The sequence below is a fragment of the Aotus nancymaae genome, unplaced genomic scaffold (assembly GCF_030222135.1).
Source record: "Aotus nancymaae isolate 86718 unplaced genomic scaffold, 86718_ANA_hifiasm-v0.15.2.pri h1tg000008l, whole genome shotgun sequence".
NCBI lineage: Eukaryota > Metazoa > Chordata > Mammalia > Primates > Aotidae > Aotus > Aotus nancymaae.
The window spans coordinates 37532599-37544960 of NW_026988419.1; the positions used below are offsets into that span (position 1 = coordinate 37532599).

The following is a 12362-nucleotide window of genomic DNA, read 5'->3' on the forward strand; positions in this document are numbered from 1 at the left end:
AATAAAGGGTATTCAATTAGGAAAGGAGGAAATCAAATTGTCTCTATTTGCAGATGACATGATTGTATATTTAGAAGACCCTATCATCTCAGCCCCAAATCTCCTGAAACTGATAAGCAACTTCAGCAAAGTCTCAGGATACAAAATCAATGTGCAGAAATCAGAAGCATTTCTATACACCAATAACAGATTAACAGAGAGCCAAATCATGAGCAAACTCCCATTCACAATTGCTACAAAGAGAATAAAATACTTAGGAATACAACTAAAAAAGGATGTAAAGGACCTCTTCAATGTGAACTACAAACCACTGCTCAAGGAAATAAGAGAGGACACAAACAGATGAAAAAACAATTCATGCTCATGGTTAGGAAGAAACAATATTGTGAAAATGGCCATACTGCCTGAAGTAATGTATAGATTCAACTCTATCCCCATCAAGCTACCTATGACCCTCTTCACAAAACTGGAAAAAAACATCTTAAACTTCATATGGAACCAAAAGAGAGCCTGCACAGCCAGGTGAATTCTAAGTAAAAACAAACCTGGAGGCATCAGGCTACCTGACTTTGAACTATACTACAAGGCTACAGTAATCAAAACAGCATGGTACTGGTACCAAAATAGAGATATAGACAAATGGAACAGAACAGAGGCCTCGGAGGCAACACCACACATCTACAACCATCTGATCTTTGACAAACGTGACAAAAGCAATGTGGAAAGATTCCCTGTTTAATAAATGGTGTTGGGAATACTGGCTTGCAGTTTGCAGAAAGCAGAAACTGGGCCCCTTCCTGATACCTTACACTAAAATTAACCCCAGATGGATTAAAGACTTAAACATAAGACCTAACACCATAAAAATCCTAGAAGAAAACCTAGGCAAAACCATTCAAAACATAGGCATAGGCGAGGACTTCATGACTAAAACACCAAAAGCATTGGCAAGAAAAACCAAAATTGACAAATAGGATCTAATTAAACTCCAGAGCTTCTGCACAGCAAAAGTAACTATCATTAGAGTGACCTGGCAACAATAGAATCGGTAAAAATTTTGCAATCTTCCCATCTGACAAAGGGCTAATATCCAGAATCTACAAATAACTAAAACAGATTTACAAGAAGAAAACAAACCCATTCAAAAGTGGGCGAAGGATATGAACAGACATTTTTCAAAAGTAGACATATATGAGGCCAACAAACATATGAAGAAATGCTCGTCATCACTGGTCATTAGAGAAATGCAAATCAAAACCACCTTGAGGTACCATCTCGTGCCAGTTAGAATGGTGATCATTAAAAAGTCTGGAGACAACAGATGCTGAAGAGGATGTGGAGAAATAGGAACACTTTTACACTGTTGGTGGGAGTGTAAATTAGTCCAACCAATTAGTCCTTGAGGTGATTCCTCAAGGACCTAGAAATAGAAATTCCATTTGACCCAGCAATCCCATTACTGGGTATATATCCAATAGACTATAAATCATTCTATTATAAATACACATGCACATTATGGCACTATTTACAATAGCAAAGACCTGGATCCAACCCAAATGCCCATGGATGATAGACTTGACAAGGAAAATGTGACACATATACACCATGGAATACTATGCAGCCATAAAAAACGATGAGTTCATGTCCTTTGTAGTGACACAGATGAATCTGGAAACCATCATTCTTAGCAAACTGACAACAGAAAATCAAACACTGCATGTTCTCACTTATAGGCAGGTGTTGAACAATGAGAACACATGGACGCAGGGAGGGGAGCATCACACACTGTGGTCTGTTGGGGGGGCCTAGGGGACGGACAGTGGGAGGTAGGGAATTGGGGATGGATAACATGGGGAGAAATGCCAGATACAGGTTATGAGGATGGAGGCAGCAAACCACATTGTCATGTACCTGTGCAAGAAACCTGCATGTTCTGCACATGTACCCCACAACCTAAAATTCAATAAAATATATTTTTTAAAAATGAGTTAGGGAGGATTCCCTCTTTTTCTATTGTTTGGAATAGTTTCAGGAGGAATGAAGCTCCTCTTTGTACCTCTGGTAGAATTTGGCTGTGTTTCTGTCTGGTCTTGGACTTTTTTGGGTTGTTATGCTATTTACTGCCTTAATTCAGAAATTGTTATTGGTCTGTTCAGAGTTTTGATTTCTTCCTGGTTTTGTCTTGGGAGGGTGTGTGTGTCCAGGAATTTATTCATTTCTTCTAGATTTTCTAGTTAATTCATGTAGAGATATTTATAGTTTTCTCCAATGTTAGTTTGTATTTCTGTGGGATTGGTGGTGATATCCCAACTATCATTTTTTATTGCTTCTCTTTGACTCTTTTCTTCTTTGTTAGTCTGGCTAGTGGTGTGTCTATTTTGTTTATCCTTTCCAAAAAACCAGCTGTGGGATTCATTGATTTTTTTGAAGGGTTTTCTGTGTCTCTGTCTCCTTAAGTTTTGCTCTGATCTTAGTTATTTCTTGTCTTCTGCTAGTTTTTGAATTCCTTTGCTCTAGCTTCTCTAGTTTTTTAAATTGTGATATTAGGTTGTCAGTTTTAAATCTTTCCTGCTTTCTTTTGTGGGCATTTAGTGCTATAAATTTCCCTCTACACACTGTTTTAAATGTGTCCCGGAGATTCTGGTACATTGTGTCTTTGTTCTCATTGGTTTCAAATAACATCTTTATTCCTGTCTTAATTTCATGATTTACCCAGTAGTCATTCAGGAGCAGGTTGTTCAGTTTACATGTGGTTTTGCAGTTTTGAGTGAGTTTCTTAATCCTGAGTTATAATTTGATTGCACTGTGTTCTGTGAGATTGTTATGATTTCCATTCTTTTGCATTTGCTGAGGAGTGTTTTACTTCTAATTGTGTGGTCAGTTTTAGAATAAGTGTGATGTGGTGTTGAGAAGACTGTATATTCTGATGATTTGGGGTGGAGGGTTCTTTAGATATCTGTTAGGTCTGCTTTGCCCAGAGCTGAGTTCAAGTCCTGGATATCCTTGTTAATTTTCTGTCTCATTGATGTGTCTAATATTGACAGTATTGTTAAAGTCTCCCACTATTATCGTGTGGGAGTCGAAGTCTCTTTGTAGATCTCTAAGAACTTGCTTTGTGAATCTGGGTGCTCCTGTATTGGGTGCCTATATATTTAGGATTATTAGCTTTTGTTGTTGCATTGATTTCTTTACCATGATGTAATGCCCTTCTTTGTCTCTTTTGATCTTTGTTGGTTTAAAGTCTGTTTTATCAGAGATTAGGAATGCAAGCCCTGCTCTTTTTTTTGCTTTCCATTTGCTTGGTAAACATTCCTCCATCCCTTTATTTTGAGCCTATGTGTCTCTTTGCATGTGAGACTGGTCTCCTGAATACAGCACTCCGATGGTCTTGACTCTTTATCCAATTTGCCAGTCTGTGTCTTTTAATTGGGGCATTTAGCCTGTTTACATTTAAAGTTAATATTGTTCTGTGTGAATTTGATCCTTTCATTATGATGCTAGCTGGTTATTTTGCCCATTAGTTGATCCTTTTCTTCATAGCATTAGTGGTCTTTACAATTTGGTATGTTTTGGCAGTGGCTGGTTACCAGTTGTACCTTTCCATGTTTAGTGCTTCCCTCAGAAGTTCTTGTAAGGCAGGCCTGATGGTGACAGAATCTCTCAGCATTTGCTTGTCTGTAAAGGATTTTATTTCTCCTTCGCTTTTGAAGCTTAGTTTAGCTGGATATGAAATTCTGAGTTGAAAATTCTTTTCTTTAAGAATGTTGCATATTTGCCCCCATTGTTTTCTGTCTTGTAGGGCTTCTGCACAGAGATCTACTGTTAGTCTGTTGGGCTTCCCTTTGTGGGTAACTCGACCTTTCTTTCTGGCTGCCTTTAACATTTTTTCCTTCATTTCAACCTTGGTTAATTTGATGATTATATGTCTTGGGGTTGGTCTTCTTGAGGAGTATCTTTGTGACGTTCTCTGTATTTCCTGAATTTGAATGTTGGCCTGTCTTGCTAAGTTGGGAGATGTTCTCCTGGATAATATCCTGAAGAGTGTTTTCCAACTTGGTTCTGTTCTCCCCATCGCTTTCAGGTACATCAAACAAATGTAGATTTTGTCTTTTCACATAGTCCATATTTCTTGAAGGCTTTGTTTGTTTCTTTTCACTCTTTTTTCACTTTTCTTGTCTTCTAACTTTATTTCATTTAGTTGATCTCAGTCTCTAATATCCTTTCTTTGACTTGATTTATTCAGCTATTGAAACTTGTGTATGCTTCACAGAGTTCTTGTACTGTTTTTCAGCCCCATCAGGTCATTTATGTTCTTCTCTAAACTGGTTATTCTAGTTAGCAATTTTAAGTTTTTTTCAACATTCTTAGCTTCCTTACATTGGGTTAGAACATGCTCCTTTAGCTTGGAGAAGTTTGTTATTACCCACCTTCTGAAGCCTACTTTTGTCAATTCATCAAACTCATTTTCCATCTAGTTTTGTTCTCTTTCTGGCGAGGAGTTGTGATTTTTTTGGAGGAGAAGAGCCGTTCTGGTTTTTGGAATTTTCAGGTTTTTTGTGCTGGTTTCTCCCCATCTTTGTGGATTTATCTACCTTTGTTCTTTGAAGTTGGTGACCTTTGGAATGGGTCTCTGAGTGGATGTCCTTTTTGTTGATGTTAATACTATTTCTTTTTGTTTGTTAGTTTTCTTCTAACAGTCAGGCTCCTCTGCTGCAGGTCTGTTGGAGTTTGCTGGAGGTCCACTCCAGACCCCGTTTGCCTGGGTATCAACAGCAGAGGCTGCAGAAGAGCAAAGTTTGCTGCCTGTTCCTTCCTCTCCAAGCTTCATCCTAGAGAGGCACCTGCCAGATGCCAGCCAGAGCCCTCTCATATGAGGTGTCTGTTGGCCCCCACTGGGAGGTATCTCCCAATCAGGATACATGGGGGTCAGGAACCCACTTGAGGAGGCAGTCTGTCTCTTATCAGAGCTGGAACATTGTGTTGAGAGATCCACTGCTCTTTTCACAGCTGTCAGTCAGGGACATTTAAATCTGCTGAAGCTGTGCCCACAACTGCCCCTTCCCCCAGATGCTATGTTCCACGGAGATGGGAATTGTATCTGTAGTCCCTGACTGGGGCAGCTGCCATTTTTTTCTGATATGCCCTGCCCAGAGAGGAGAGGCAGACTGGCCTCAGTGGTCTTGCTGAGCTAAGATGGGCTCTGCCCTGTTTGAACTTCCCTGTGGCTTTGAGAGTAAATTTCATATGTTCTCCACACAAAATGATAAGTATTTGAGTTGATGGATATGTTCATTAGCTTTAATTATTCCACATTGTATTCATAAATCATAAGATTACTTTTTACTTTATAAATATATACAACTACAAATAGTCAATTTACAGTTAAATTATGTATTAAATAATGAAAAGAAGAAAAAACAACATGGGCTCAATAAGTATGTAAAGGAAACAGAAAGTATCTTTTATCAAGTTGAAGGTGTTCCTTTCCTTTCCTAATTTGTTGAGAGATTTTATCATGAATGAATTCTGGATTTTTGTCAGTTGCTTTTTCTGTGTCTACTGAGGTGATCATTTAGTTTGTGTCCTTTATTCTATTAATATGATATATTACATTATTTGCTTTTTATAATTAGTACAACCTTGCATTCCTCTCGGTCATTGTGTGTAATCCCTTTGTTATATTTCTGGATTTGGTTTGTTAGTATTTTGTTAGGAATTTTTTTTTTAGTTTATATTCATGAATGATATGACTCTGTAGTTTTCTTGTTATATCATTGTCTGGCTTTTATATCAGGCCACTAATGGCTTCATAAAAAGAGTTGGGAAGTGTTTTTATCTCTTCTGTTTTCTGAAAGAGTTTGTTTAGAATTGGTGTTATTTCCTTCTTGTTTGATTGAATTCATTAGTGTAGCCATCTGTACTTGAACTTTTCTTGGTAGGAAAATTATTAATTACTAATTCAATTAGTCTACTTAATACAGATCTATTCATATTTTCTGTTGTTTTTTGGGTCACATTTGATCCTTTTCCTTTTGGGAATGTATTTTTATGTAATTTGTTGGCAGAAAGCTATTCAGATAACCTCCTTGTTTTCAGACATTCTCCTCATTATTCTCTCCTTTGGTACCTGCCAACCCTGAGACCAGAGCCTTTTCTAGTGGTCTCCCAGACAGATTGCTTTCCTTCCTGTATGAGTTTGAGTTGTGGTGTTTTAAACTCTATTTCATCTGTCCTCTCTGATATGGTTTTGCTCTGTGTCCCCACCCAGATCTCATCTTGAATTGTACTCCCATAATTCCCACTTGTTGTGAGAGGGACCTGGTGGGAAATAATTGAATCATGGAAGTGGTTTCTCCCATACTGTTCTTGAGGTAATGAATTGTTCCTGAGATCTGATGGTTTGATAAGGGGAAACCCATTTCACTTGGCTCTCATTTCTCCCTGGCCACCACCATGTAAGAAGTGCCTTTTGCTTTCTGCCATGATTGTGAGGCCTCCCTAACCACATGGAACTGTAAGTTCCATTAAGCCTCTTTCTTTTGTAAATTGCCCAGTTTCTGGTATGTCTTTATCAGCAGCATGACAATGAACTAATACAGTAAATTGATACCAGTAGAGTGGGCATTGATGAAAGGATACCTGAAAATGTGGAGGTGACTTTGGAACTGGGTAAAAGGCAGAGGTTGGAACAGTTTGGGGGCTCAGAAAGCAGGAAAATGTGGGAAAGTTTGAAACTTCCTAGAGATTTGTTCAATGGCTTTGACCAAAAACCTGATAGTGATATGGACAATAAGGCTGAGGTGGTGTCAGATGGAGATAAGGAACTTGTTGGTAACTGGAACAAAGGTGATTCTTATGTTTTAGGAAAAAGACTGGTGGCATTTTGCCCCTATCCTAGGGATTTGTGGAACTTTGAACTTGAGAGAGATGATTTAGGTTATCTGGTAGAATAAATTTCTAGGCAGCAGAGTGGATTGTGTAGTGTTCTCATTACAAAAAAGTAAATGTGCAAGGTAACATATGTTAGCTTTATTTAGCCATTCCACAATGTATACATGTTCTCAAAATGTGTTGGGCACCATAAATATATACATTTTTGTCAATTAAAAAAAGAAATTAATAGGAAAACAAGATTACGTTGTGCACCATAAATATATATATTTTGTCAATAAAAAATGAATTAAGTAAATTGGAAAATGAGATTACTGCTCAGTTTTTCTGTATTATTGAAGTTTAACTTCAGGGCTTAGTGAGGGTCTTTTGGGTCACATTTGAAATAGATATTTTTAAAAACTTAATTTTCAGTGTCATTCACTCTTGAAATAACTAATATTTTCAATAACTATCCTTTCAGATTGACCAGTTTAATGCTGAAGAGGAAGCATTTGGTTGGCTACCATCTGTATATCCTCAACGTAAAAAAATCCAAGATGGCTTGAACCCTTATCTTCGTCTTTATGAAACTGCTGTCGAATTTAGCAGCAAATATAGAGCATGGATAGAAGGACCATATCACAATATGAATCCAGACCAAGTAGAAGCAGATGTTGGAAATTACTGGAGAGGACTATATAAACTGGAGAAAACCTTTCAAGATTCTCCACATGCATTGGCAATGACAAAAAAAGTAAGATCAAAGGTGGAAGATTTCAAGCAGCACATTCCTCTCATTCAAGTGCTCTGTAATCCTGGTTTGCGCCCCAGGCACTGGGAGGCCATGTCTGCCATTGTTGGTTACCCTTTGCAGCCATCAGATGACTCCACAGTCTTCTCTTTTTTAGACATGAATCTGGAGCCATATCTAGACAGATTTGAAGGTATTAGTGAAGCAGCTAGCAAAGAATATTCTCTGGAAAAGGCGATGGAGAAGATGATTAATGAGTGGGATGCAGTGGAATTTGTCATCCATTCTTATAGAGAAACTGGGACATTTATTATGGCATCAATTGATGAAATTCAGATGTTGTTGGATGACCATATTGTAAAAACACAAACTATGCAAGGATCTCCTTTCATTAAGCCTTATGAGAAACAAATGAGGTAAGGTGATATTTATATGGCAATGTTTGTGCTGTGTTACAAAGATCACTTTATTTATTTTTTTCAGGAACATATTAATAAAAACATTTTTTTTTTATTGCATTTTAGGTTTTGGGGTACATGTGAAAAACATGCAAGATTGTTGCATAGGTGCATATGTGGCAGTGTGATTTGCTGCCTTCCTCCCCTTCACCTGTATGTGGCATTTCTCCCCATGCTCTCTCCCCCCAACTCCCCACCCCCCGCTGTCCCCCCCACTCCCCCCCAACAGACCCCAGTGTATAGTGCTCCCCTCCCTGTGTCCATGTGTTCCTATTGTTCAACACCCGCCTATGAGTGAGAACATGAGATGTTTGATTTTGTGTTCTTGTGTCAGTTTGCTGAGAATGATGGTTTCCAGGTTCATCCATGTCCCTACAAAGGATGCGAACTCATTGTTTTTGATGGCTGCATAATATTCCATGCTGTATATGTGCCACATTTTTCCTGTCCAGTCTATCATCGATGGGCATTTGGGTTGGTTCCAGGTCTTTGCTATTGTAAACTGTGCTGCAATGAACATTCGTGTGCATGTGTCCTTATAGTAGAACGATTTATAATCCTTTGGATATATACCCAGTAATGGGATTGCTGGGTCAAATGGAATTTCTATTTCTAGGTCCTTGAGGAATTGCCACACTGTCTTCCACAATGGTTGAACTAATTGACACTCCCACCAACAGTGTAAAAGTGTTCCTATTTCTCCACATCCTCTCCAGCATCTGTTGTCTCCAGATATTTTAATGCTTCCTGTTCTAACTGGCGTGAGATGGTATCTCAATGTAGTTTTGATTTGCATTTCTCTAATGAACAGTGATAATGAGCATTTTTTCATATGTTTGTTGGCCTCATGTATGTCTTCTTTTGTAAAGTATCTGTTCATATCCTTCGCCTATTTTTGAATGGGCTTGTTTTTTTCTTGTAAATCTGTTTTAGTTCTTTGTAAATTCTGGATATCAGCCTTTTGTCAGATGGGTAGGCTGCAAAAATTTTTTCCCATTCTGTTGGTTGCCCATTCACTCTATTGGCTGTTTCTTTTGCTGTGCAGAAGCTGTGGAGTTTGATTAGGTCCTATTTGTCTATTTTGGCTTTTGTTGCCAATGCTTTTGGTGTTTTGGTCATAAAGTCCTTGCCTACGCCTATGTCCTGAATGGTTTTGCCTAGGTTTCCTTCTAGGGTTTTTATGGCGTTAGGTCTTATGTTTAAGTCTTTAATCCATCTGGAGTTAATTTTAGTGTAAGGTGTCAGGAAGGGGTCGAGTTTCTGCTTTCTGCATATGGCTAGCCAGTTTTCCCAACACCACTTATTAAACAGGGAATCCTTTCCCCATTGCTTGTTTTTATCAGGTTTGTCAAAGATCGGATGGTTGTAGATATGTTGTGTTGCCTCCGACACCTCTGTTCTGTTCCATTGGTCTATATCTCTGTTTTGGATCACTTGTATTTAATGTAAAGTTCTTTTGAGAATTGATTCTGCATTTCACACTTAATATTTCATACTTAATATTTTGTTTCTTTTGAGAATTGATTGTGCATTTAACACTTAATATTTCATACTTAATATTTTGTTTCTTTTGATAATTATGTATTTCATACTTAGCATTTCATACTAAATATTTAACATCATTAAATATTTAAAGATATAGGCTTCATTGCTATTGGAAGACTGCTGACCCTTTGCTATCATCTTAATGGTTTGTTAACTTCTATATTCATAGCGAAGACAGTGGACAATCAACATCCAGATATTCATTTTTATTGCCTACAATACAAATAAGATCAAAATATGATCTTATTTCTTAATTCTCAAAAATAATTTTGTATCTGTAAACTGAAGATAATTTTATTTTAAAAATATATTAGCTTGTTGTAGAGGATTGCTGAATATCTATTGTAATTTCTACTCATATTCATGAAGGATGGCAAATAAGTGAAAAAGAATGTAACTATAATTTTAGTTGGGGGTTTTAAGCATCATACTACACAGCCGGTTAAATTAAGCCTATCCTGTCGGTCAGTGTTTCCAGTTTTTGTTATTTATATTAAGCAGGTTATATATTACCTTGAAAAAACAGTCCATCAAAATCAGACTACTGTCTTGAGTGGATTTGCATGGCAAGGGAATGCTAGTGGCTTGGGAGTATGTGCCTCTGGTGACTGAGGTGTTATCTATCATACACTTGGGAATGCTCTGATTGGCCTTGGCTCATTCTCTGTGTTTGGTAGATCTGCCTCCTGCCAGCTTGCTCCAGTGTGCATATTAAGAGAAGAATTTTTGAACTACTCTGAAAGTGGTATATCTAGATTGCATTTTAAGGTACTAAGCATGATATCATTAGCTACTTGGAAATTTTCTTAAGCAAAGATTAGAAAAAGAGGGAAGAATAGCAGAAGAAAGCAGAGGCATTTGGGTCTTTTGGTGCAAAGAGGTTAAACAAATTTTCTGATAAACATTGAAAGAAAAATATTTTAGGAAGACATCTGAAAATGAATAGTGACTTGGAAAACTCATTAACATTTCTTTGTTTTAAAGATCTAAAAATCACAGATCACCATTTCAATGATGAGTAGTGTGTTAATATATGTAAGACTATGCCAGATCTAAGTTCTGTTGCTATTAATAAATCATTCTTTCCTATGACTATGTTATCTCTGATAGCAGAGTAATTACAACTGTCTGGGTTCAAATCTTGGCTCTATTGTTTATTATCTGGCTAAACGTGAGCCTGGCACTTATCTCTATGTGCCTATGTCTCTCCATTGATAAATAGATGTTACAGTGGACCCTACCTCATGGGGTGACATGATGATGGAGTAAACAGATAGAGACCTTAGAACTTTGCTTGTAAAATTATTAGTTTATGGAGTAATTACATTTATTCTTGAGGAAATTAAATCATTATATTCTCTATATTTAGAAATGAACTAGTAATCTGTAAATTTAAATATTCCACCTTCTCATGAATGCCACACTATTTTGGAGGATGTAGATTTTTCTTTAAATGCCAGTTATGTCTTATAAATTGAAATACAGTTGACCCTTGAACAATTTAGGGTTTTAGGGGTGCTAACCCCCCCAACGCAGTTGAAAATCTGCATATAAATTTTGACTCCCCAAAACCTTAACTACAAATAGCCTACTGTTAACTAGAAGCCTTACAATAACATAACACATATTTTGAATGTTACATGTATTATACACTGTATTCTTATAATAGAGTAAGCTAAAGAAAATGTTATTAAGAAAAATCATGAGAGAAAAATGTTTACTATTCATTAAGTGGCAGTGGATCATTGTGAAGATCTTTATCCTCCTCATTTTCATGTTGAGTATACTGAGGAGGAAGAGGAGGGATTGGTCTTGCTGTCTCAGGGGTGGCAGAAGCAGAAGAGGTTGAGGGGGTGGAAGTGGAGACAGGAGAGACAGGCACAGTCCATGTAACCTTTATTCAAAAAAAATGCATATAAAAGTGGACCTACACAGTTGAAACCTGTGTTGTTGAAGGGTCAACTGTATTTTAGAAATAAGCTTTTTTCTAGAAATAAAGCCTTTATGAGCCCAAATTAAGCGGGGAGAAAAGAACGTTAAAGGAAAGGAGTATTGAATGTAACTACCTTTCCTCAGAAGCTCAGAGTACCCTTCATTGGGCATATCTTTACTGTCAACAAAATCTCGTTTTTCCAGTTTTACCCTCTAGTCATGGAACTGGATAGCAGAAAGGTTTATTGTTATACCATATACAGAAACCGGCCCAACTGTAGATAAGTGTATCTTACCATGTATATCTATATAAGAGTAAATGTTATTTTATTATCTTTAAACATGTTTTGTAGAACAAATCTAGAGATTTATCTTTAAATGCAACGAGATGAATGGAATTGGAATAACAACATTATACACAAGATTGACAACCTAGTTGTGGTTTTGAATTTTGTCTTTTGAAACATTTGCTTGGTTTGCTGTCTATAAGAGCCACGGTGTTTTGCTCCTCAGAGAATGGGAGGGCAAGCTCCTACTGCTTCAGGAGATTCTGGATGAATGGCTCAAGGTCCAAGCCACGTGGTTATATCTGGAGCCCATTTGCAGCTCTCCAGACACTATGTCTCAAATGCCTGAGGAACGTAGACGATTTGCATCTGTGAATAGGACATGGAGAGATATAATGAGAATTGTCATATAGGTAGGTAAAAAAATCTCCAAAAATGTCATTATTTGGTTGAAGTGACATGATTTTGTTTTCAGAAATCCATATAAGCCATTATTGTTTCCAATAAGCCATTATC

At 37.3% G+C, this 12362-nt stretch overlaps 1 protein-coding gene across 1 annotated transcript in view; it reads left to right on the forward strand.

The window, feature by feature from the left end:
• The window catches only part of DNAH7 (dynein axonemal heavy chain 7), a 260963-nt gene that overhangs the window by 48331 nt on the left and 200270 nt on the right, over window positions 1-12362 (forward strand). Inside the window, 2 exon segments of the mRNA XM_064372762.1 lie at window positions 7355-8040; window positions 12073-12259. Coding sequence (XP_064228832.1) covers window positions 7355-8040; window positions 12073-12259 — 873 coding nt within the window.